Source organism: Saccopteryx bilineata, chromosome 2 (genome assembly GCF_036850765.1).
Source record: "Saccopteryx bilineata isolate mSacBil1 chromosome 2, mSacBil1_pri_phased_curated, whole genome shotgun sequence".
NCBI classification, from domain to species: domain Eukaryota; kingdom Metazoa; phylum Chordata; class Mammalia; order Chiroptera; family Emballonuridae; genus Saccopteryx; species Saccopteryx bilineata.
The window spans coordinates 338,907,462-338,934,043 of record NC_089491.1 but is presented as its reverse complement, the minus strand read 5'-3'; the positions used below and the strand labels follow the sequence as shown (position 1 = coordinate 338,934,043).

General features: G+C 50.3%; 1 protein-coding gene across 5 annotated transcripts in view; it reads left to right on the top strand.

Moving 5' to 3' along the window:
• SLC13A4 (solute carrier family 13 member 4) overlaps nt 1–26,042 on the top strand; it is a 37,687-nt gene extending 11,645 nt beyond the window's left edge. For 4 of the 5 annotated variants that reach the window (XM_066262364.1, XM_066262368.1, XM_066262363.1 and 1 more), the window contains 15 exons: nt 4,132–4,268; nt 6,361–6,533; nt 6,869–6,923; nt 9,036–9,107; nt 9,659–9,698; nt 10,447–10,521; nt 12,216–12,400; nt 15,060–15,179; nt 16,271–16,372; nt 16,506–16,607; nt 17,282–17,379; nt 17,593–17,717; nt 21,228–21,389; nt 22,556–22,693; nt 24,509–26,042. In XM_066262364.1, coding sequence (XP_066118461.1) covers nt 4,132–4,268; nt 6,361–6,533; nt 6,869–6,923; nt 9,036–9,107; nt 9,659–9,698; nt 10,447–10,521; nt 12,216–12,400; nt 15,060–15,179; nt 16,271–16,372; nt 16,506–16,607; nt 17,282–17,379; nt 17,593–17,717; nt 21,228–21,389; nt 22,556–22,693; nt 24,509–24,646 — 1,722 coding nt within the window. In that variant the 3' untranslated portion in view covers nt 24,647–26,042. The remainder of the gene's footprint in view (nt 1–4,131; nt 4,269–6,360; nt 6,534–6,868; nt 6,924–9,035; nt 9,108–9,658; nt 9,699–10,446; nt 10,522–12,215; nt 12,401–15,059; nt 15,180–16,270; nt 16,373–16,505; nt 16,608–17,281; nt 17,380–17,592; nt 17,718–21,227; nt 21,390–22,555; nt 22,694–24,508) is intronic. The other variant, XM_066262367.1, reaches the window with a different exon arrangement.
• Nucleotides 26,043–26,582: the final 540 nt, after the last annotated feature.

The window sequence follows — 26,582 nt, the reverse complement described above, 5'->3', positions numbered from 1 at the left end:
GACTTGGCATACTGAGAAAAACCACAGAGCAGAAAAGCAGAAAGGCAATAAAAACACCGACGCAAATGTCACAAAACCCACGCATTCGACTCATGGGACAAGAATGCATGTCAAAAATATATTTTTCTCTGCGCAAATAATTCTAACAAGCTTCCTTATCGAGTTTCCCGATGCACAGAATGTTAGTCTTGGAAATTAGATAATGGGGTAATTAGCATTTGCTAGTGCAAACGTGAGCATGAACATGTTTTAGAAAATGATTAAGATAATCCTTAAGAATCCTAGAACTCCAGTGTTCCATGAGGAGTTCTGAATAACCAAGGTTTTATTGCAAAAGAAACTCAGTGGGCTAGACAGCTAACAAATACCACCTTTGGACGAGATTTTAATTTATAAAAGTGAAAAGGCAGTCTAGTGCCTGGGTCCACTCTTGCGTGCTAAGGGCCTCAGACCAGGTCAGCCTTTGTGTGACCCACTCAGTAACGGGCAGCACAGCCAGGAATCCTGGTTGTCAATGTGGTGGCCATGCTGGCTGGTGTGCATGTGCCACTGAATCATCACAGCAGCTTGACCAAAGATAGGAACTTACGTCATCCTTGTTTATTTTTAGATGAATAACATGAAGCCCAGAGAGATTGAATAAGTTTTCCGAGGTCACACAGCCAAATCCTAGCTAACAGAAAAGACCTCACTCTTCACAACTCAACTACATTACTCCCTGATCACAAACTAGGGGGCAAACTCAGGCTCATTGACCAAGCACGTCGCATCATCATCACTGACCAGGGGGCGGGAGGGCATGTGAATAGACCTGAGCCCACCACACACAATAAGAAAACAGCACAGAGCCAGCATCCTGCTAAAGCTGGTCCTGGGTCCAGATATTTAGGGCCAGTGCCAGGACTTCCTTCCTAGATATCCTGGGAGAGTAAATAAGCAGTGAGAGAAGTCCTAGGCCCCCAGCTCAGCCATTGCCTTCAGGCATCTTTGCAGGTTTGCAGGTTTCCACCTTCCACAAGGGGGCAGCATCTCCACCCATTGGCACCAGGCTTTCCAACCCCTGGCAGCCAGTCCCAATGAAACCAGCAGAGCCCGGGGAAGGGGGGGGGGAGGGAAGGGGTTCTCCGCCCACTGGGAGCACAGTGCCAATGTTAGTGAGAAGTAGGGATGGGGACAAGAACTAGGTTAACCAGAAGCAGAGGGCTCTTCCTCTAGGAAATGGTCACAGAAAGGGTAGGTGTCCCCTCTCCCACACAAAACTCCTCAACCAGGCACAGGGCAAGAGAGAGAAGGGAGGGTGGGGATCGGCTGCCTTTATTTTGACTTTTACGTTATCAAAGTGCCCAGGCAGAGTTTAGAGGTCAAATAACGCCAAAAAGTTCACAATGAAAAACCAGCATTTTCCTTTCTAACCTCTCCCCATGGTACCCCCACCAAGTTCCACCTCCCCCACACTGGGTCAGTAACTCTTAAATTTGTGAACTGCTTCTTCTGGTATTAAGCTCCACATTTCTATATGTATTCTGAGTTAAATTCTTCACTTATCACGTTTAGACATTATTAGTTGACTCCCTGTGATAGCAGATGAGGCTTCTGTTCTCTTAGGTCCCGATCCTCCCGACATTAGTATACCATAAGTTGTGTTACTCCAATAATCAATCTAACACTATATCTTTTTCACTATACAGTTCCTCTCCTGTTCAATTTTTCTTTTTCCTACAGTTAAAAATGTTCTTGTTTTCTCACTGCAAGAGGGGTTTCTAAATTAGACGTTAATTTTTTTTTTTTTTGTATATCTTTTCTTCTCAATTCCTATCACGGTCCTATTGTTGGGAACAAGACTTGTGCATGTGACAAATATTTATTAAGCATCTACTTTTGCATGTTGCTCTACTAGATGTTAGAGGAGATACAGAAAGAAACACAGCCCTTGGCCTTTTGCAGACTAAAATCCAAAGACAAGAGAGATTCACATAAAAAAAAAAATAGTACAAGCATGAAGCAACAATTGGAATGTTACCCTAAGTGCTCTGTGATGTGTCACACTGATGGTGCCTGCAGAGAACGTTCCACAGTCAGAGAGGCTAGAGTCACAAGGAAGGTTTCCGGAGGGCACAGGCCTGAACTGGGCTTTGAAGTCTGATCAGTTTGTGCAGCAAAGGTGAGAAAATGTTCCCTGTGAGAGAGGGAATCAATGAAGAGTGGGCCCGTGGACCCCAAACATGGGAAACATCTTTTTAACAGGCCTAGGTCTCAATGTCCTCATTACTAAAAAGTGGGAAGGCGTTGATAACTGGTACTATGGTTGTGTAAGAAAAAAAAAATCCATACTCTTGGGAAATATATGCTGAAGTATTTAGGGGTAAAGGGCCAAATGTATGTAACATACCCTCAAGTGGTTCAGGAAAAAAAACAAACAACTATGTAGATAGTGTGTTAGTATTCCTTGTACTACTACCATTTTGAAATTCTTTGGAACTTTGAATTATTTAGTGATTTAAATTTAAAAAAAAATTTTTTTAAGGCTTAAGGCTAGTTATAAAGACACCTTAAGAACTCCGTCCCAAGGGAATAAACACATTTATGTAAGGTTAACAGTTTAAGCACTTGTAGTAGGAAACAAAACCTAAATCTTCAACATAAAAAAATGGTCGAATAAGTTTTATGGTATATTATGTTGCCATTAACATGAATTTTCCCAGTAAATTTAAATCTCATAAGAAAATGATCAGGGTAGGATGTAAAATGGGGGGGAAGGGTATAAAACTGTACATATTATATAAATCCAATTATGTATCAATATAGACATTAAAAAATTGAAGAACATATACCAAAAGTATTAACAGCAGTAGGATTCAGGGTCATTTCATCTTTAAATTTCTGTATCTTGATGTTTTCCATAATAAGCATGTCTTTATTTTCTAATAAAAGTAAAAATAATTCTCTAAAAAAAACTAAAGAAACATGAGTTGTGGGGACAAACTCAGGGTAATTTAAATAATTTTTTGTGATTAAGATAAAGTTAAGTGGCCCTGGCCGGTTGGCTCAGTGGTAGAGCCTCCGCCTGGCGTGCGGAGATCCCGGGGCTCTATTCCCGGCCAGGGCACACAGGAGAGGCGCCCATCTGCTTCTCCACCCCTCCCCCTCTCCTTCCTCTCTGTCTCTCTCTTCCCTTCCGGCAGCGAGGCTCCATTGGAGCAAAGATGGCCCGGGCACTGGGGATGGCTCCTTGGCCTCTGCCCCAGGCGCTGGAGTGGCTCTGGTCGCCCCCTGGTGGGCGTGCCGGGTAGGGCGCATGCGGGAGTCTGACTGTCTCTCCCCTTTCCAGCTTCAGAAAAATACAAAAAAATACAAAAAAAAAGATAAAGTTACGTATGTTTATTCTTTGAAATTATATTCATAGTGTTTTGTTGTTTTTGTTTGTTTGTTTTGTATTTTTCTGAAGCTGGAAACGGGGAGAGACAGTCAGACAGACTCCCGCATGCGCCCGACCGGGATCCACCCGGCACGCCCACCAGGGGCGACGCTCTGCCCACCAGGGGGTGATGCTCTGCCCCTCCGGGCTGTCGCTCTGCCACGACCAGAGCCACTCTAGCGCCTGGGGCAGAGGCCAAGGAGCCATCCCCAGTGCCCGGGCCATCTTTGCTCCAATGGAGCCTTGGCTGCAGGAGGGGAAGAGAGAGACAGAGAGGAAGGAGGGGGTGGGGGTGGAGAAGCAAATGGGCGCTTCTCCTATGTGCCCTGGCCGGGAATCGAACCCGGGTCCCCCGCACGCCAGGCTGACGCTCTACCGCTGAGCCAACCGGCCAGGGCCTTCATAGTGTTTTTATATCTTTTTAAAAAGTGAATAAGAATATCTAGTTTATAGGGTTGACAGGATTAAATGAAATAATCTCTGTAAAATTCTTAGCATAATGCCTGCCCAAGATAGTGTGTATGTATGCATAAATTTAAAAAAAATTTTAATATATACATATAACAGTGACTATTTTAATAACCTTCAACTCCCTGTTTCTTGTTTGCCAGTCTGGTTGAGAATGAGTTTGTCTGGCAGGGCGCATGCTCCTGGGGGGCTGGGCCCGGGGTCGGACCTGGGGCTGGGTTGGGGGTGACTGTGCTCGCCCCCTGTAGGTGGCAGCGGAGTACTTCAAGAACACCACCCTGTTGCTGGTGGGTGTCATCTGCGTGGCGGCGGCGGTGGAGAAGTGGAACCTGCACAAGCGCATTGCTCTGCGCATGGTCATGATGGCCGGAGCCAAGCCGGGCATGTAAGTGGCACATGGGTGTCCAGCGGGAGTGGGCTACCTGGACAGTGGGTGCCTGGGGCATGTTCACTTCAGGTTGTTTCTATTAGTGGGGATGGGATGGCACACCTGGGCCATGGGGGCCCCATCTCCCCCTCTAATGAGAGGGTCTGTGACTTTGGAATAGATTTGTGTGACCCTGGTGTCACTTGTGTCACGGTGTTAATAACTTATCTGAGCAACCCAGACTGCAAGAGCAAGTGCATTACAAAATATAATAGGAAGGGGCTCATGGGAAACAAGCAGACCAACATGAATTGTTTCCCAACTTTTTTCTGGGAACAGGCTGGACAGGAAGTGGGGGGTGCTTCTTTGTCATTTACAGAGGTGTGAAGGTTCCCTCCCATCTTGCCTTGAGTTTTTGTTGTTATTGCCAGACCACAGACACACTGACATGCCGCATGTGGCCATGCGGTGCACTTGCACCCTTCAGCGCTCCCTCTTTTCTCTCTGCTGTTGGAAGTCCAGGGAGGGAGCCGTACCCCTGGGGAAGGTGCAGGAAAGTCAGGATTGGCAGTCCAGGGCTAACCTCACCCGTGCTCTGCTGGATAACTCTGCCCGTCTTCCTTTTGGGGAAGCTTCTCTCCTCTTTCTAGGGTACAGCCTTCTTGCCACATTTTATGTAAACATCCCTGACACCTCTAGGAGTCAGGCAACCCCTTGGAGTCTAAACACATGATATGGGATTAGTTTTCAACATCAGTCATTAGCTGAATGACTGTCTCCCACGGCAGCTTAATTCAGCATAATTCACCCTCTTATGTTAACAGTCACATGCAGCCTCCTAGGAGCACAGTGGCATTTGCTCATATCATCTTGGGACCCAGAGGCTCTTTAAAACCTCTGTGCACTGTCCTGAGGAATGTATATCCCACAGAGTTTCCACTTGTCTCTGGTTACCTCAGAGCCATCCTCAGCACCGGGGCCAACTAGCTCAAATCAATCGAGCCATGGCTGCAGTAGGAGGGGAGGGGGGGAGAGGGAGAGGGAGAGAAAGAGAGAGGGAGAGGGAGAGGGAAAGAAAGAGAGAGACTGAGAGAGAGAGAGAGAGAGAGAGAGATGGGGGAGGGGTGGAGAAGCAGATGGGTGCTTCTCTTGTGTGCCCTAACTGGGAATTGAACCCAGGACTTCCACACTCTGGGCCAACGCTCTACCACTGAGCCAAACAACCAGGGCCCTTTCTGGTTACCTCAGCCCTTGGCTGTGGTGCTGTCTGCCCTTCCATATCCAGGGCAGGCAAACTCTCATTGCTGGCAGCCTAGACGAAAACACCGTTGGGACCCTGGCCTACACAAGCCACACAATAGGTGTGCGGTCCCCAGTTGTGCAAAGTCAGTGGTTCCATCCAGGGTCAAAAACATGGTGGTCTTTATGTTGGCTTATTTTATGGAAATAAGAACCACATCTCTGCCGACACACTGCATGTTTTCAAAGCCAAAGGGACATAACTGGAGAGTTATTTGTGTTTTCCTCCAAGCATTGACTCTTTAAGGTACAAGCTGAGGAAGTGCTCACAGTGATACGGACATTGCTATGGCTTCAGCACGTTGACAATGGGGCAGGAATGGCAGAATTGTACGCTCAATGTTTTGGTCACTATGGTGATTTGGCTGCAAAGCAAGAAATGTCGTGGCACTCATAGCATTGCTGGGCTGCAGGGGCAAAAATAGAATTCCTTTCTCCACAAGAAACATACATCATCACCAGGCTAAGATCCACACAGAGAGACGAGCAATCAGTAAGCCCATGCCCTCTGACCCCGCTGCCAGAGCTTTTCTTTGCTTAGGTCAGGGTTTTTTTCTGGCTAAGGCCACTAGCCCATGAAGTGTGATTCATTCATTTAACAGATGTTTATTTACTGCTTACTCTGTGCCAAGCCCCGGGAGCTCAAAGCTGAATATAAGCCCGAATTTCTGGAAGAACGCCAGCCAAGGTCCCCTAAGCCAGCACCACTGGGTTTGTGGGAGGCCCCCCAAGGAGCCCGGTGCAATGGGCATTCGGGCCCTGGGCGGTGGTCCTGCTGTCAGCGCTCTGCTCGGTCCTCCCCGCCTTCCAGGCTGCTGCTCTGCTTCATGACCTGTACCACGCTGCTCTCCATGTGGCTGTCCAACACGTCCACCACCGCCATGGTGATGCCCATCGTGGAGGCCGTGCTGCAGGAGCTGGTCAGTGCGGAAGAGGAGCAGCTCGTGGCCAGCAACTCCAACGCTGAAGAGGCCGAGCCCACCAGTACCGTTTGCTGGAGTCCACCTGCCCTCGGCCCCCCTGCCCTCCTCTTGTGATGCGTCCCAGCCTTCCTCTGCTGCTTCCCCGCCCCACCATCACCAGAGACCCCTTCTTCCCCCACTGACAGCAGCCACCACTGCTCCTTTGCCCCAAGTGCTCAAGGGTCAGGGCAAGCCCCGAGTCCTGCCACCGGCTTCCGAGGGGAAGGGAAGGGAGTCATCATACACTACACCTCCAGCAGAAGCCTTTATAGCCTACTCCCCCGTGCAGCCCTGAGCCCCAGCGCCCTGCAGGTCCCACCTCCATGTCTCACGCCCTGCTTTCCTTTGCTGCTGTAGGTCTTGATGTAAACAATAGCCAACCTTCTATGGAACTCATCTTTGTCAATGAAGAGTGAGTATGACTGCCCGCCTCCCAGGCAGAGCCTTCCCCGGTCCAGTCGAGGTTGGGAACGCTGGGACCTGGGCCGTCAACAGCTCTTTCAGACATATGGCCCATGCTCACATCTCGTCCCCCTGCCCTGCTTTCCTCTCCAAACCTGGGAGCCACTTGCCACGATCTTGAAGGCAGCTCCCTTAACCACGGGGTAGCACAGTGACGAGGGGAGAGATGAAAGATGGTGCTGATGTCCGGGAATATAGATTGTCTACGTATAGACCAAGTGCAATTTCTCTAAATTGGCATCCCTCTTAGGAGAACAATATGTTTAATCTGTTCATGGAAAAATATACAATAGATGTCACTGGAGATTTTTAGAGAATCACAAAACTTTATAGATCTGGTCTTACTAGATTTGGTCTTGGTAGAGATGGCCAAGAAAAACTAGGTGACAGGTAGGGGATGAGAAGACAGTGGTGAGAGAGCCCTGGTGGATGAAAGGAAGGAACAAGAAAAGCAGAAATTGTCTCCAACAACAGCTGATTTTTTTTGGAGATTCAATATCAAAATGTGGTATCTTCAAGGTAGTCCGTGATGAGTCTTATACTTTAGAAGTTGGATGTATATTAGAGCTCAGTTTTGCAATTTGCTATTTTCATAAAAAAAAAAAAAAAAAAGAAAACTCAGGCCCTGGCCAGTTGGCTCAGTGGTAGAGCATCAGCCTGGTGTGTGGAAGTCCCAGGTTCGATTCCCAGCCAGGGCACACAGGAGAAGCGCCCATCTGCTTCACCACCCCCTCTCCTGTCTCTCACTTTCTCTCTCTTCCTCTCCCACAGTCAAGGCTCCATTGGAGCAAAGTTGGCCCTGGGCGCTGATGGCTCTATGGCCTCCACCTCAGGCGCTAGAGTGGCTCCAGTTGCCATGAAGCAACGCCCCAGATGGGCAGATCATCGCCCCCTAGTGGGCATGTCGGGTGGATCCCAGTTGGGTGCATGCAGGAGTCTGTCTCTCTGCCTCTCCACTTCTCACTTCAGAAAAAAAAAGACACAAAAGAAAAAAAAATGAAGAACTCACTGTGAGCAAAACCAGCATGTGGATTGGGATAGACTCCCCTTCATAGAATATTGGGTCCCCCTCCAGGCTTGATGATATCTCAGGCAAATCCCATAGCTTTGCTGGGTCCCGGCAGATATTAGAACAATCTTGCTTTCAGATACTGAGCAGTTTAGTCCAGACTTATCTGCAACTTTCCATCTGTCACCCAGAGCTTCTCCCCCTTTCCTCTCATGCTCACAACACCCCTCCTCCACCTAGGTCTGCAGAATAAGAGGGAAAAGCGAGTGGGGGAGAGAGTTGACTCTTCTTTCTCTCTTCTCCTACATCTCTCTTCATCTCTGTCCTCCCCCAACTCACTCTGCTGCTCTGACCTCTCCAGGGTGCAGGCAAAACAAAGGGGCAAAAAGGGTGGGCCTGATGGCACTGAGATGCTCTTGGGGGACGCTCACACCGTCCTCGGTTCTGTGTCCTGGTGGCCCGCTGCCCACAGCCCCTCTGCTCTGGGGCTGCCTCTGCCTTTTCTAGGTGGTTCCAGCCCAGCTCCCCTCCGTGAGTGTCCCACCCCTGACAAGACCGCTGAACACAAACTGCACCGGCTGTCACATCTGTAGGGGTCATTCTCACTCTGGCCTTGGGCAGCACCCACCAGCCTCTTGTCTTTGTTCTTTTCCAAACAAAATGTGTCCCCAAATTCCAAAGCAAAGGCTCATGCCGTCTCTAGAACTCTCTGGTGTGAGGGTGCTTCCCTCGGGCCAGTACCTCCCCCATGCCACCTGAGGGGGCCCCGGCCTGCCCTCCTCACCCAGCCTGGGGAGGGAGGAGGGGGACTTCACAACTCTCCTCCCAGGCTAGCGACTCCCTCCAAAGAGCACTGACCCGCCATTGACTCCTTAGCCTTCCCTGACATAGTCTGAATCCGAGTGATGAACGCAGGACCCCCCCATCCCACACGTGGGGGAGGTCGCAGCACCCACAGTCCTCAGAGCTGAGACAGCCCCAAAACAGCCCACCAGTCCTCAGCGTAAGTCAGCAATGCCAGTAGTCTGATTCTCACCTTCCTCTCTACTCAAGGCGAAGGCTGGGGACCAGCAGGTGTGCAGGGGACTCAGCACGTGCAGTTGACTGCCACCCCCTGAGGTGCAGGTGCGGAACAGAACCCCCACCCCCCATCTCCTGGTGCTCCTGTGCTTTTCACCGTCTCAGATCAGTGTTTCACAAGCTTCTGTCTACATAGTGACCTCCAGAGGCAGGCAGTGAGAAGCATGCAGCCAGAGCCCCTGGCTCTCCAGACAGGCAGATAGGAAGGAAGTTAGTGACCTCTCTGCCTTGGCTCCTACTCGGCAAATGCAGACAGTAATACCGGCTCCAAGGAGGTGTTATCAGGGTTAACAATGTCATGAGCATTCAAAGCCCTATTTGAGTATGCAGCCCCTAACTCGCACTCCTCGTTAGCTCTTATGAGGAGTGTCAGGTTCACATCTAAGAAAATACCTTGCCCCTGACCCCATCCCGAAGAACCGTGACAACCTCTCTGGAAGGTAAGGAAGGCGATATGGTGAGATTAGGCTTCTTTGTAGCCGAGAAAAATGCAGTCTAGAGGGGTCACCTGTACCAGTCACAGATGTGTGGGGAGAAGTCCCGTCTCGTGACATCTGGTCTGCTGCTGATTCTCCCGCATCTTTGCTTTGTTCCAGCACATCGGCTACAGACTGCACGTCTCTGATGCAGAACAAGGTACAGCCTGGGGGTGTTTCCTGTGCTTTGAGATACTTGACAAGTCCCTCAAGGTAACTCAGGGACAGAGATGCTGACAGCTTGTCCTAGAGCCCGTGGCCTCCATGGATGAGAGGACAGAGAGGTGCTCCCAGAGCCTGGACAGGCTCCTGGCTCTGACCCCAGCCCTGAGTCCTGGGCTTAGGCACATAAAGTAACAGGTTAGCCCATTTTCCTGGAAACCCAGTAGTCAGCCATAGATTTTCAAGAGCCAGCGATTCATCCTTAGGATTTCTTCTAGTGGAGGGGGGTGGGATTTCATATGCAAAAATCTTATTACAGATTTGTAGGGGGAAGCAAAGTTCCCTGCACACTACTGCTCGGCCTCACCCCTCCCCCTAAGCTGGTTTCACATCTCACATCAGTCCAAACAGTGGGCTCTGTTGTGGTATAATTTTTAACATTTTGTGTTAAAGAGAAATGAAGGATTCTTTATTAGTTCCAGAAAGCCACTTTCTCCTATAAAGATGGAGCAGTATTCTGCCAAATTTCAAGAGCCCCTTCCAGCGGGATGCTCACCACCCAGCTGGACAGTGCCTGAGATGGGGGCAGGCACTGAGCTGGGGTAGCTTCCCACTGCGTGCTCTCCCTGGCCTCTGTCTCCTGTCCTCACAGTGCTGGGCAGTGCGGTGGCCCTGGGATGGTAAGTGGTGCTTCTCGGGACCCAAACATCCTCTTCCTGATAGCGTGATGGCCTTTGTCCCAACAGAACCTGAATGGGGCGCCCACAATCACCAACCCCGTTAAAACAGTGAACCGCCAAGACAAGCAGCACCCGCCCCAGGTAATTAAATTGCACCTCCTGACCCTGTTGGCCTCATGAAATGCCTTGAGCTTCCCGAGGGGCACTGTCCTCAAGGACAGAGATGGGAGGGCATCAAGCTCGGGAGCTGTCTCCAGACGCTCTCTCTCCACCTCCCTCCCTGGCCTGCATGTGCCATGCAGATAAAACATCGAACTCACTGTTGACTAGGCGAGTCCATCTACTGTCTGCGCCCCCGTTTCTCCAGCTATAAAAGCTGAGGATTAATCTAGGTCAGAAGGTGTTCAAACCATTCCTCAAAGAAGCTTCAGGGACATGGAAAGTATTTTATTTGAACATCTGGAAATTTTTTAAGGCAACTGCTTTTGTGTGAGAATAGGATTTTCCTGGTGCCACACCTCTGAACCAAATAGATGCAGGAGCTGGTATGACATTTCAGCGGTCGCTTAGAACCCTTGATTTGAATTTGTGTGTTCACCAAAATGATCTCTATGACCTTAACATCCACCATCATCGTAAATAACTGCCACCATTCATTTAACACTCTGCTAAGCATTTCTTTCTTGTCTGGGCTCACTCAGTGAGGCAGGAATTTTGAACCCCCCTTTTCAAGTGAAGCAGAGAGATGAAATCATGTGCCCAAGTCCTTGAGCCAAGGAGGGGAACACCTTGGTTCAAATCCAAGTCTCCCTGACCACATGTACACACTCAAGTTACAAAATAGATGTATGCCGATTAGATGCTACATTTCTATTTTATATATTGGAGGTCCGTACAGAATTGCATTAGAAGATTATGGCAAACCACTGGGCCAGAGAATCTATGAGGTCTCTCTTCCAGCTGATAATCAATGAACCTTTCCAGAAGGTTCGGAAAGGTTCAGACCTACCTGGGTCCTCCCAGGAAGACTGGGAAGTAGTTAAAGGCTTTGAGAAGTGTGGCAAGGTGGCCTCTTCCCCATGGTTGTCCTATGATGCGGCCTGATGTTTGCACCCAGCCATTCCTACTCTCATGAAGATTCATAGGGGTGGCCAGGCGTGTAGGGGGATGAGGGCACTTGCTTCTGAAGTTTACACTTGAGACCAGAGGTCAGCAATCTCTGACCCTGAACAGCCATCAAGCAGGGCCCATGCAAGGAGGAGAGGGAAAGTGGGGGGGAACACCAGGGGGCAGGAAGAAGGAGAAATAAGTGGGGAAGGAAAGGAGAGAGAGAGTCACACACTCAATCCCCCACCCAGTGAGAGCTAGATTCCTTCTGTCATCTAAGCCTTATTTTTTAGCCATCGCCTAATCAGGACCGTCATAATAACTCCACTCCCATCAACCAACTTCCGTTTGTTATTCAGACACAAAGTGGAGAGCAGCCAGTTGTATTGGGGCTCAAGTAACAGGACAGGTTGTTAATATTAACAATAACATTAACAACCACAAAGATAATCATAGCTTACCATTCATTAAGTGCCAGGAAGTGTTCTAAGTGCTTTAGATACATTAGTTGATCTACTCTTCACAACCTGGGGATTTCCCCCATTTTATAGAAGAAAAGTGCAATTCAGAGGGGCCGCCAGATTGTGAAATGGTAGACGTGACATTGGGATTTGTCTGACACCCAAGTTCAAAGCTTTTTTCACTTCTGGTTTTCAGGCTTTATGTGCCAGACTGCCTGCACTGGGTTGGAGAGATTGACTGGTTTTTGGTTTTTTGTTTTTTGGTAGGAAAAGCCACTAGTCCTGACACCCGACCCTCAGCCCCAGGAGCCCAGCAGAAAGTACAAGTCTCACCACGACCAGATGGTCTGCAAGTGCCTCTCTCTGAGCATCTCTTACGCTGCCACCATTGGGGGCCTGACCACCATCATTGGCACCTCCACCAGCCTCATCTTCTTGGAACACTTCAACAAGTGAGTGCTTCACTTGGCCAACAAGTGTCTGCTGACCACCCGCTTTGTGTCAGGGACGTGGCGAGGTGCTAAGGACACAGCAGAAAATGGGAGTAGGACAGTTTCTGTACTAAGAGGGAAAGAGATGATCGGGTGATTCCAACTAAAGGTGCTGATTCTGCTGGGAGACCCCGCTGGGGGACGTCACCCAGTCTGTGTCCCGACAAAGAGGTGACAATGGAAGTTTGGGTAGGTTTGGCCCTAGGTTGGCTGTGGCCAGTGTAGCTGTCCTCCTGGGTACACAGCCTGTGCTGCCACAGGGCCACCATTTTCAGAAGCCCCCATGCTTGGCTTCATGCTCTGCTCTTACCATATGGATAGTCTTAATATTTGAACGAGGAGCCCCACCTCTGCATCCTGTAGTGAGCCCCACAAATGAGGTGGCAGTCGGTCCTGGTGCCGTGCATTTGGAATTTGAAGCCCTGAGTGTGCAGGAGGTGTCCGGGGAGAGCACGTAGAGTAGGTAGAGCAGGGGGCATACGTGTTCAGCTCGAGCATCTAAAGCAGACCACAAAAGGACACAACAGCAGCAGACAGGAGAGAGGAAAACCCGATGTCATTCTACCCACGGGAAGCGACGTGTTTCCAGGAGGAAGGAGGGCCCCTGTTTGAAAGTTGCTCAAATGCTCAAGCAGAAGGACCACACTGTATGTGTTTGGTCTGGTGGCGTGGAGGTCCTTCCCCGGTGACCTAGGCAAGGCAGTGTGGTCAAGTGATTGAAAAAGAAGCCGAATGTCAGTGAGCTGAGGAGGAAGTGGAGGTGAGGAGACAAAGTCGGCTGTGAAGGGAAAGAGATGTGGGGTGATAATAAGGGATGAGTAAAGCAGGCGGGGGGCAGGGCTGAAGACAGAAGACATGGAGGTCCCGGCAGGGAAGACCCAGGTGAGCGGACCAGAACGGTTTGGAGAGGGTGAGTAATAATAGAGTGACGTCACAGGGAAACAAGGAGGGGTGGATCCGGAGCGGAAAGAAGAAATTAATCATGAACAAGAGGAGAAACAAATCTTTCATTTTAGCAGAAAGGGGAGGAGAAGAAAGAAGAGGGGAAGGATAGACGAGGGAAGAGGAAGGACCAATGAAAATTTCAGATCTAATTCCCTAGGATCTAACCTTCACAGACCCCTCATGCTGGATTACTCTGAGTTTTTTGTTTATTTTTGCTCTTGAATTTCTGGTTCACTTCGTGCTTGGGCCAATTCTTATTCCCTCAGACTACCCTTGAGTGGTCAATGGTACATGTAGTCGCCATTGTGGCTTACCTGGACAACAGGTACTCTGTGACAGGAAGCTGGGCTCCCCAAGTCCCCCTGGTCTGGAAGTGCCACTGTGCTTTCTTGGCATTGGTGACAGACCACCTGCAGTGTTCATTCTGGCTATGTTTCAGAAACCTGCAAATCAGTTGTGATGCTCAGTATATGTACTCTCACTTTTTAATATGGTATAAATATTATTAGGCTCTTCCATTCATCCACAGAAGTTGATTCGACCCCTTGTACAAGTCCATTCCTTTTCCTGGGTCCAGGAGCAGGGCCTGGGCTTCTGTGTACATTCAAGAGATGATGCAACAGACTTATGCCTGTTAGCCCGGGGCCTGGAGTCACTGAATGATTCATGTCCTTGGGTATCCTTCTGTATCCCAAAGCCTTTCTTCCCAATGCTCACTCTCAGTGACCCATTCTGGCCTTTAGGGAGGGCACAAGCTGTTATAACTTCTCCAAGAGCCACACACATGTTTGTAAAGTGAGGTCCAAGACTGGGCCACAGTGGAAAAGAGTGGACGTCCCTGTGATGGCAGGGGAGATTGAACACTCTTCCCTCCTGCGCTTCCATTTCTTTCTTGCGGTGGGGGAGCCTGCTCTTGGCCTTTTCTCGTCTTCTGTGCAGTGCCTAGCATGAAAAGAGGGGCACAGTGGCTTCCCTTAGAGGATCTCTATGCCCAGCCCCAGCAAGAAGGGTCCAAAGGTAAAGAAACAAGGTGTTGCTAGGCTAAGGTCATGGCTCACGTGTGGTCCATCCTGGCTTTCCAGGAAACACCATCTGGGCTGAGGCCACAGCTCTGCCTCATGATGAATGAGGAGTTGTAGACAACCTCTCTGGTCTTCTGAGACAGCAGCAGATACAGGATTGATAAAGGATTTAGAGAGTCCAAGTCTTGGTTCTCCTTTGGGCACAGTAACTAGAACCTTCATGAGGCTTTGGAGTCCAAAGTTCTCCAGAATCAATACCCTGTATCCCCCAATCAAAACTCCAAAAGTATGCCAGATGGCCTCACCATTCTCTGCTGTCATGGAGACCAGAGGAGTAAACTTACTAGAAACTTTATGTAAATGAAGAGCAAACAGCTCCTGAGCGATTCTCCTGAGTGCAAAGTATATACACTTCAATGAAATCAAGTTTGGCTGCTGAGATGCCATTTTTAGCTTACTTCATAATTCCTGGCTGGGCTCTGTACATTTGTAACTGTCCAGTAAGTGAATTCTAGGTCATATATCACCATATTGTTACCGTGAGCTCTGTGTTAGTTCTGCTCTTTTCTTGAAGAGCATTTGGCTTATTTCCCCCCAGAGAGCACAGGGAAATCCACCTTTGCTCATCGCTGACCCAGTTCTTTCCCCTGCAGTCAGTACCCAGCCGCGGAGGTGGTCAACTTCGGCACCTGGTTCCTCTTCAGCTTCCCCATCTCCCTCATCATGCTGGTGGTCAGCTGGTTCTGGATGCACTGGCTGTTCCTGGGCTGCAAGTGAGTCCCGGGGCCCTGCCCCCAGGCAGAGGCTGGCCTGTTCTTCCAGGGTCACAGCACAAGCCCTGGAGGGCACCGCCCTGGAGGGCACCACATAAGGGCGAGCTGCCAGGGGGACCACAGAGGATGCCCTTAGGGGGAGACAGGGGACTAGACGGCTAGTCAGGCATTGTCTGTTCAAAATACACCGGAGCCCTGCCCTTCACTATGAGCTCTACAACAGACCGTTCTTAATTACAACTAACCGATTAGAGTAACGGCCAATTTACAAGTCTGAACTGAAGAGTGTTCAATGCAGTTTCTTTACTCTCAAAGCACATAAAGTAATTTTAGCTAAATTCTAAAGAAATACGATTCCAAGTAGAAGTTGCCTTTGGCTGAATTTTGCAGACACGAGTGATTCATATTTAGTAGTTGTATAGAATGTGCTCATTTCCCTCAAAGTAACAAGTTGGGCATTCCTTTTGCAATATTATTTCTAACATTATTCTGCATCGCAAGCCTCTTCTTCACAACCAACAGTCTACTCCAAATTGGACCAGCATCAAGCACGTAAAGGGAAGATCTATGTGAAATTTTGCTATTTAGTCCATGGAATTCAACTCTCCCATTGGGCAGGAAGTGTCCTTTGAGCTGACTTGTTTAGTTTATTACTCAGAGACCGTTGTCTAATCGATGATAGCTGAATACTTCTATACCTCCAGTGTTGCAGGTAGAAAACCAACACTCACTTTCACCCCAGACAAGTCTTGTCTCTAGACACACATATGCCTCATCATATTCTCAATTATGAGAGACAAATATGTAGAAACCACCTGACCTAAATGACACCTGAGTAAATCCATGAGATTAAATACTTCTATTGATTTAATACTAGACAGATTAACCCAAAGGCTAAGGAAGAAGGGTGCTGAAGGGTTGTGTAATTTGGCAAATAGAAGCCACTTGATGGGTGTGGTTGGAGGGGCAGAGCGCGGGAGGGGAGAGAAGTGATCCCGCCAGCAGGTAGTGCAGTATCTGCTTCATACTGAAGCTCCTGCGGGCCTCGGAAGTGGGTTTCCTTTCCTCTTTTGCTCACTCTCTCTCCTCAGTTTTAAAGAGACCTGCTCTCTGAGCAAGAAGAAGAAGACCAAGAGGGAAGAGCTGTCAGAGAAGAGGATCCGAGAGGAATATGAAAAGCTGGGGACCATTAGGTAGGAGTCAGCCGTCACCTTCTCCCCTCCGGATGAGACAGCCTGCCCGGGGAAGTGAGCCCGGCAGCAGGGGACAGAGCTGCCCGAAATGTTCTCGCTCCTGGAGCAGGTCCTCGTTTTATTTATTTCACAGCTACCCTGAAATGGTGACTGGCTTTTTCTTCATCCTGATGACCGTGCTCTGGTTCACCCGGGAGCCTGGCTTTGTTCCTGGCTGGGATTCTTTCTTTGAAAAGTAAGTGGTATCTTCCCCTCCTTAGGAATACCACCCTTATGTGAGCACTCCCTCCCCCCAGCCCCTCCTGGGCTCTCAGGGACACACATAAAGCCAGGAAAACACCTTTTCCCCCGGGGAGTCCCCTTTCCTGGCAGGAAGAAGACACAGCTGGTGGCACTGAGGCATAGGCGCTGGGACCCAGTGCTGCTGCGTATCCAGCTGTGTGAATGTGGCCATTACTCAAACTCCTGGAGCCTCAGAGGTCGTCTCAATAGGTGGTATGAGAGTGAAGGGGAAAACGCCCACCAAGGAGCATCCCAGTTATGAGGGGACTATGGCCACGGAGTGGCTGAAGCCTGGGGTGGGAAAAGCAAGCAGTGGCTCCTGTCCCAACCCTGCGTCTTCCCCTGTGGCCTCAAGCTCTCCTGACATGGGTTATCATCCGAGAAAAGACCCACGTGGAGATGTGACCCTCACAGAGACCCGTCCTTGTCGAGTCTCCTCTGTCTGAGCAATTCCACATCACTCCTTCTGGGACTCGCCCCAGTCAGTGGGCCCATGGGGTCACATGGAGTCATCCACCCTAGCCAGGCTCTGCCTCCAGACAGGAACCATCGCCCCTGAAAGCCACGCAGGCAGAGCTAGCAACACTGGCGAGAAGGAGGGGTGATGTCCTGTGGCCTCTTTCCCAGGAAAGGCTACCGCACGGATGCCACAGTCTCCGTCTTCCTGGGCTTCCTCCTCTTCCTGATCCCTGCGAAGAAGCCTGGCTTTGGGAAAAAGAAGGACGGTGAGAGAGGCCAAGCGGAGAGGCTGGGGCTGGCTCCGTCGAATGATACCCAAGTCAGAATTGTCAGAAGGGGCCTGGCCAAGGGCCTCTGGTTCTGCCCAGACAGAGCAGAGCAGCCTCCCCCGCGGTCAGGTGCCTCCGCGGCCGGCCGTCTCCACAGCCACACCCATTACGGCTCATCCGGCTCTACCACCCTGTCCACCTGTGATGTAGGGGAGGACCGGGAGCCCACGGCGAGGATGGAGCCCATCATCACGTGGAAGGACTTCCAGAAGACCATGCCCTGGGAAATCGTCATCCTGGTGGGAGGAGGCTATGCTCTGGCCTCTGGCAGCAAGGTACCTTGAATTCTGTTCTTACTGGGCCAGATATTTCCCAGATACCTTCCCCACCAAATCATTACAGTTCGGGGGAGGAGGGGGGACGAGATTCAAAGAAGCCGAGGGAGCAGTGAGCGTTCGCCCAAGTCACTGGGAAGGGAAGTGGTACAGCCAGAAACAGAAAGCCTGTCCTCCCTAAGCTTCTGAGCCGGCACTGCTGGGACCAGTTACAGATCGTCTGGGCCATGGCATCATGGCTCACGGTGTCATGGCTCAAGGCAGTCATACCTCGCTGGGCCTGCACTGTCACAGCGAGAGGTTTACTGGATTTTGTAGCACCTTCTGTGGATTTGACAGTGACAGGAGATGTGTAAGGGCCCAGAGACACCCTTAATGACACACAGCAAAGTGTCCCTCAGTCAGTCCCTGTGCAAATTCAGAGCCCCTTTAGAGAATATATGCTAAAGGGGATGTAATGACTCGATTTCCTGATTGGAAGGATTTGGGATGAGATCTTTGAAAGGGAGCCAGTGGGAAATAGTTGAATTTCCTACAGTGCTAGTCCTTCCTAAAATAGAAAATGATCCGAAGAATAAGTCGGGCTAAGGATCACACCATTTCCCCTCTAGCCTCACTGTCCACATTAACCCATTCTAAACTGGGCTCACTTGTGACTCTTTGTCATGGGTCACTGCATCATTACTATGTCACGGAGTCCTATGCTTGGAAGCAAACATGGAGAAACATTGAGCCCTAGCTCCCAGACACTGTGAGATTTCCTCCCATGGCACCCCTGGCTGGAACACCTCCAGCAACAGGGCACTCCTTGCAGGGAACAAAAACTAGTCCTTCTCTACTTCCAGCTCAGGTCTTCTGCCCATCTTCTGCTAGTGGTCTGGCGCTGTCCTTTGGAAACCTCTGCTAGGTGATAATTATTAAAATAAGTTATCAATCCCTCTAGATCATTTGTTTCTCCAACTAAAACTCTTCAGTCCCTTTAATTACCCCTTAGAAGTGACCCCTTACCATGCTGATTCTCCTCTTGGACTCATTAATTTGCCCTTGGCCTTACACAGAAGTGGCCCAGAGGTGGCGAGAGTAAAGCAATTACATTCCCTGAGCCCCATCTCATGTCTGACCCAAGCAGCACCTGCGTGTGTGTGGATGCTTTCACAAAGCCTCACTGGCTCTCACGGCAGCATTTATATTGGAACTGCAATAAACCGAAAACGCTTCGTTCTTTTGTTAGACACTGTCAAGCCTCAAGTCCTCCGCCAGTGCTGTCTATATGCTGTTAATATTTCCAAGTCCAAGTTCAGGATATTGTATTTATCATTATGGAATTTCAGTTATTAGTTTTGGCCTCTGAGCCTAGTCTGGCAAGACCTTTTGCTTTTTAACCAAAACTATGCATGTATGACCATTGATACTTCTATAAAACTCTGACTCTATTAATTTTAAAAATATAATGCAGGTACAATATATGTGATTCCTACTGAGTTTGAAATAATTTGTCTTGACATTAGTAAGGATAATCTGGTGTAAAATGTTTCCATACCAAAATTTAAACAATTAAGATTCCTCTGTTGCTTTTTCTAACTTTGCAGTCTAGTTGATGGGTTTATCTCTGGTTGGCTCAGTGGTAGAGCATCGGCCTGGCGTGCAGGAGTCCCGAGTTCGATTCCCGGCCAGGGCACACAGGAAAAGCACCCATCTGCTTCTCCACCCCTCCCCCTCTCCTTCCTCTCTCTCTCTTCCCCTCCCGCAACCAAGGCTCCATTGGAGCAAAGTTGGCCCGGGCACTGAGGATGGCTCCATGGCCTTTGCCGCAGGCACTAGAATGGCTCTGGTTGCAACAGAGCAACGCCCCAGATGGGCAGAGCATTGCCCTCTGGTGAGCATGCCAGGTGGATCCTGGTCAGGCGCATGCGGGAGTCTGTCTGACTGCCTCCCCGTTTCCAACTTCAGAAAATAAATAAATAAATAAATAAATAAATAAATAAATAAGTTTATCTCCAGTTATAGGATAAAATAGTTCTTCCGGGAAAAAACAACAGACATTAAATCACTTCACTTGACTTGCAAGTGCTATTTGGATAATATGATGAGTAACACTCCATTTCTTTATAAAAATGTACGGTTCCCACTCAGCTAAACTTCTCTCCCTCCCGTCTTTGTCCGGTGAACAAGGTTGAATGTGTTATAGGAGATTGTAATTCCAGAGATCCTGTGAGTCTCCAGGTTCTGTCCCAGTCACGAAATGATACCATCCACATAATGGATTTGCAAGTCAGTCGTTTGAGGAGAAAAGGTGCTCCAAGGTAAAAAGGGACACACCAGAGAGCATTCTCAAAGCCCGGACCCCGGTCATCAGGGGTCTGCAAGTTTGCCACGAAGTGGCCTGGGCGCTGCAGAGATCGGATGAGCTTTGGATGAACCTGCAGCAGAGGGGGAAAGGCGGCTCGCTGGTGAGAGAGAGGCTGTCTCCACCGTGAGCATGAAGAGCAAGAGCAGATGGCTCGCCCTGCCTCCCGCCCTGCTCACTTCACTGCCGTTCGAGGGTACACAGGAAAAAGCAGAGCGTGGCAGTCATCGAAGGGAGAGGAGAGGAAGGCAGGAGATTGCATTGGCAACCTGGGGCTTTTTAGTACAAAAACTAAACAGTGCCCTCTGTTTTGGGGGCAGGGGAAGAGCCCTCATTGTTGCCCGATGAACAGCTCCATCCCACTGGCTTATGCCAAGTAGGAATACTCATTTACTGGCATGGAAATGTAGAAATGTAGCTAAAGGAAAAGGTCCAAGAGTGGCAGTATACTTCCATATCTCGCATTATCAGAAAGCATGGGCAGGTTCGAAGTCGCGATGTCAGCAGGGATGGGATTTGAACCGACAACAGGCAGCCAGTGAGGCGCCTTCCCCACCAAATGGAGACAGACCCGTAGTCACTCTCCTTCATTCATTACTCGTGTAAAACGTCTCATGTTCAGCTCTGCCCCTCATACCGCCTCCAAATGCAGGGAAGGTTCCTTCCCATCTGGACATGTTCATAGTTCTCTCCCTTTTGCAGGTGATAAGGGAACTATTTCAAAAGCAGAAGTAGAGATTACCCTTGGCAGTCTGTGTAAAGGGCACTGTTGATTGGATGCACAGTGAGTGTCAGAGGCTGGAGAAAGAGTCATGAGGTTGAAGTTGAGCAGCTGATCGCCCCAAAGATCTTCAACCCCTGCCAAGCCTTCATGGCAAAGTTCTAAGAAGGATCATGGAGATAAGGGTGGGTGACAGCAACCCACCAGGTAATCCTGAGACCGAATGGCGTACAATCATAAAAAATAATTTTCTGGGCTACAAAACTAATCTCATTGTAAAAAACAGCAATGTCGCTGGGCGCTGTCTGCCTGAAAACAGGGAGGCAAAGCAGAGGGCCCCTGGGTACCCCCAACCCCCCAGGATGCCAGACCCCTGGGGTTGAGGAGTTCCACCAGGAATGGGAACTCCTCCTTTCTTCTAACTGCCCCCTTTGGCCTGCAGAGCTCTGGCCTCTCCACGTGGATCGGGCACCAGATGTTGTCCCTGAGCAGCCTCCCGCCGTGGGCCGTCACCCTGCTGGCGTGCGTCCTGGTGTCCATCGTCACCGAGTTTGTGAGCAACCCCGCCACCATCACCATCTTCCTGCCCATCCTGTGCAGCCTGGTGAGTAGGGCAGGGCTGCCGGCCGGGGCCAAGGAGCAGCTTCCGCGGCCATCCTCTCTCCTCTGGTCATTTTCACGCCTTCACTCATCGGTGTTCATGTTGTAATTTGAAAAATTAAGTTTTTCAACCAGTCACTGCTAAGTAAATAGATAAATTAATAAACCACAGCAAGGGTTCTAGAAACCCTTTCTCAAAAGACTAGGATTCATTTAGGGGCAGCCCTGAATGGGAGCAAGCATGAACAACATAACTGTACAACCCTAGGATTCTGAGTCCCCGCAATCCCATCAACCTTCCTCTCCTGGGATAAGACCCCACAGCAGAGCCGGGGAAGGGACCTCGGAAAATGGAGACAAAATGTTCCCTGATGTACACTCGGCTGCAAGGACCTGAGACCACAGCTCCGCCATCACCTCCACCCAATCCCAGTGTCCAGAGGCTCTGAGAACCGGGGGCAAGACCAGCTTCGTGCCACGACCTCAGAACAACTTGTTGTTCATGGACCAGGGCGGGAGAGCAGCTGCCAGGTCTCAGCCTGGCTAAGCAGACCCAGCCCCAAAGACAACACACAGATACATCTGTCCGTTCTGTGAGGGGGGTCTGTGACATCAAGGCTCCTCCCTGTCCATACACACAACGTCCTCTTGCTCTTCGAAGCCAAACTCGTTGCCCACTGTCCAGATGCCTCCCTCCAAGCCCAGCCTCCCAGCATCCCATGGGAGTGCGCTCGGTGAAAACGCGGCAGCACCAAGTGCCAGCTGGTGGGTTCACACCCACATGGAGCAAAGGCCCCTTTAGTTCGGGTTCCCAAAGGTGAGGGATCTCCACTTCAATCAAAGCAGCTCACTCACAAGACGTGTGTTTGAAGAATTTCTCAGCTGAAGAATAAAATTTAACAACCACTTCCTTAGAGCAGCACCAAGAAAGGAAATCTCCCTCCTAGAAGTGGCTCGGAGCCCACGTTTCCTGGGAGTGAGTAGCACGCATGCACTTGGCGTGGCCAGCACTGTGTGCCCAAGGGCAGTGATCTAACTACCCCCAGCGCAGGGTGGCCCACCAAGGCTGGCCAGCACCGAGCCATCATTTAAAGCACATCTGTGATGGTAAGCCCAGGAAATGCGAACCCAGTGACGATGCTAATGGCCCTGTGAATTCTCTCCTTCTAGTCCGAGACGCTACACATTAACCCGCTCTACACCCTGATCCCGGTCACCATGTGCATCTCCTTTGCTGTGATGCTGCCGGTGGGCAACCCCCCCAATGCCATCGTCTTCAGCTATGGGCATTGCCAGATCAAAGACATGGTAAGCCGCGGGTGCCCCCTTCCTGCCCGGCCCCAACGCCAAGAGGGTGGGTGGCTGTGTGCACTGCCTCCTCCCCTGAGTTTATCAGTTTGCAGCAGTTGTCCTTGGACTGCCAGCACTTGGTCTTGTGCGATAGAAAGAACAGTATGGGTAAAAGGGTTGGGGTTGGTCCATAAGCACCAAGAAGAACAGTAATGTGCTCCCCCCAACCCTCATCCGGGAGAAATTGGGGACAGGGACAGAGAAGCCAGAAAAGAGGAGTGGCCCAGTTCCAGCGGCACGAGCTTGCCCAGTCCTGGCTTCAGTTTCTTCACGGGAACAGTGGGGATATTCATTTGCAAAGCTGGTTTATTCCTAGAAGGTGAAGTCTGGGAAACTAGAAACCCAAGGTAAGAGGTCTTCCGTGGGAATAGGCAGGAAGGCCCTGAAGCAACAGTGGCAAAAGGAGGCCCCCTCAGCTCATTTCCGTTTTCAGCGGGACTCAGCAAGACGCTGTCAGGCTGAAGTCAGCATTGGGCACACCCTTCTGCCCCCCCCACCCCGCCCCACCCCCAGCCTCTGCTCACTGGAGTGCTGCACATACCCAGGGCTGTGGCGGCTGGGGGATGAGTAAGAAATCAACAGACGGCTGGCTGTCTGAAATAGGGTCCATTCACCCTTTCTAAGGGGCTCCAAGACGTTGTACATCATTCATTTTCAACCTTTTTACACTTGAGGACCGGTGAAAACAGAATTATTTTGGGGACCGCTAGGGCAGAGATCACACTGAGCATAAGTGAATTTGACTAGGATCATTGGTCTGTAATCTTCGTACATCAGGTTGGTTAACCCTTTTGTTGACTGGCAGGAAATTTCTGGTGGAACGTCTGCGGACCAGTGGTTGAAAAACACTGCTCTGCGTGGTCCCTGCAGCTCTAAATGACCCTAAGTTAGCCGCTTTAGAATGTGCCCCTTCTCACCTGCAAGGAAACATGGGGGTTCCTTACCCCTAATGTTCCCCGGGGTCACAGTGATTCTACACCCAGAGCTAGTGCCAGAAAGCAGACAGGGGACATGTCCACTTGTTTGCTGGGAACATAGCATTTATCTTTCCCTTGCAACGTTCCCAACCTAACACCAGCTAGTGCCCTTGTGACTACAGGCTGTGTGCCTGGGCACGCCCTGGGAGGGTGCCAGCCAGCCTGGCGGTGCCATCCATGTGCACCTCACATGCCCCTCCCCTGAGTGTCAATGCCATGGCAGAAAAAAAAGGTGTCAGAGTCATGGAGATGACATTTCCTCGGAAGAAGCAAAGCTAGCACCCCTGTGCCACCTTCCCGTGGCAGGGCTGGGCAGGGCAGCCGACCCGGTCCCCCTGTGAGCCCGTCACACAACTTCCCTAGATACACAGCTCCTCCCACCAGTCCCCACACCTGTCGTACACCAAGGCTGTCCAGGAACTCCCCATCTTACAGAGACCGGGGCAGTTCTGTTCAGCTCAGCTCCCTACCACGTAGCCACAGGACCTCTCAGTGTAACTTCTAGCACTCACATCTCCGGTGACTGCTACGTACATGCTGGGCCCCCCAACAGTGCGCGTGCTCCAAGCAGAGAGGATTCTACCAGGCCTTTCTCAGCCCCAAGCCCCGCCTTCCTGTCCTCCCTCAGTCCTGGGCCATCCTATGAGGCAGCACTAGAGCACGCAGGCAGCGATGGGGACAAAGGGAGTGGCTGTGATCTGGTCAGGGCGAGGCTCAGGCAGGGACACAGGTGGGAGCACCCAGGGTGTTCCTGCCTGCTCAGAGTGACTTGTGTGTGCTGGTTTGTGTCCTGCAGGTGAAAGCTGGCCTGGGGGTCAATGTCATTGGCCTGGTGATAGTGACGGTGGCTATCAATACCTGGGGAGTTAGCCTCTTCGACCTGGACACTTTTCCAGCCTGGGCTCAGGTCAGTAACATCACTGATCAGGCCTAACACGAGTGGGCCAACAGCCCAACTGAAGGAGCTGCCAGCAAACAGCATAAGCTGACTGGGAAACAGGCCAAGAAAACGCCAGGAGCACACGACCCCGCAGGCCAGAAGGTCCCGCCGTCCACCGCCTCGGTGTAGGCAGGCTGCCTCCCACTACCAGCGCTCCACAAAACCTAACTGCTTCTCACTCCTCTGTCCCCATCTCTGCAGTCAGTCCTTCCAATACACAGGGGAGACGGCCTGCTGGGCCACCCCCAGAGACTGAGCCTCGCCAACTGACCAGCTGCACCAGGCCTGATGTTATTCTTAACTCCTTCATCTCTCCTTAGGAGCTGGAGAAACCCCAATCGTCCCACTTGTGCACAGATCATGACACCAGGGACATCTCTTTTGTAGGAAAGTCTCACCTAGGACTTGAGGCCTAACGTCAGCTCCCTTCTCTTAGGAGTTTCTGTCCTAAGTCCTTCCCACAAAAAGGCAGTTCTTAGTGAGCCCTGGGAGGCGCTCAGAACTCTTATCGCTCCTCTGATTCCCTTTCAAGCATCTCTTGTCAATGGCTTCTCTTTACCTTGACACCAAATGCCTATAAAGAAACAGTGTTCCCCTTTTGAAAAAGGCTGGTGCTATTCCTGCTGTCAAAGGAAAAGGAAGTAGAGAAAGACACATTGTGATTAGCATCTCTCTCCACTGGTCATGAGCCTCCAGTACCATGGCGGTGGCTAAGTGCTGAGAGGGAGGAAAAATCTTCATACCTGTCTTATTAAGGAGGCCAAACGATAAGAGACCACAGCACCATTAATGATATGTGACTGGCTTTCTTCTTGATATACTAAGTGGTTCATCCTTGAGAAGACAAGTACAGAAAGGTCCAAAGCCATCAGTCACTGTCTACAAGCAGATGAGCCCTTTGAGGGGACAGGAGATGCAGGAGGTGTCTTATGTCTCTGAAAGTCCCCAGCAACTTACACAATACAGTAAACTGTAACTGCTGATAAATGTTTCCCTTGAGAAAAATCACTTTGGAAAGCAAAGCCTCCTTCTCCTGAAAACCAGGCCATTTTGTCCAGGATTGACGTCCTTGCTATGACTGGATATAGCTCCCCAATCCTCCAGTTTCCTGGCATTAGGTATTTCTGATTCCCACCCCCAATTACTTGCTACATACATCTTATGGGGAAAGTTATTATATTGCTTTAGTTGATCTTAACTTCCAGCTCTGGCTGGATAGAGTTGGTTAGAGCATCATCCCGATATGCCAAGGTTGTGGGTTCAAGCCTCGGTCAGGGCATGTACAAGAATCAACCAATTAAAGCATGGACAGGTGGAACAACAAATGATCCCTCCCTCTCTTTCTCTAAAATCAATCAATAAAAAATTCATTGATTTTAAGTTCCCATTATTAGCATGTGATGTTTTCCCACAACAGTTTATCAATGAGGTCGCTCCCTTGGTTTATCACGTATCTGTGAAATGTCATTTTCTTTCATGCCGGTCAACACGTCTGTACTCTTGAGGACAGCACACGACTGACCAGGTTTAACCAGGAACATCAGCGCTTCTGCCCTGTCAATAGCTATGGCCAAATTATTTGGCCGCTTACAAAAGTGATGACCTAATGAGCCCAAATAAAATACCAGTACTGGTAACTACAGCTGGTTGATCAAGCTAGCATCTCTAATTATTTTGCTTTAAAAGTTCAGGACAAGGCCCTGGCCGGTTGGCTCAGTGGTAGAGCGTCGGCCTGGCGTGCAGAAGTCCCGGGTTTGATTCCCGGCCAGGGCACACAGGAGAAACGCCCATCTGCTTCTCCACCCCTCCCCCTCTCCTTCCTCTCTGTCTCTCTCTTCCCCTCCCGCAGCCTAGGCTCCATTGGAGCAAAGATGGCCCGGGCGCTGGGGATGGCTCCTTGGCCTCTGCCCCAGGCGCTAGAGTGGCTCTG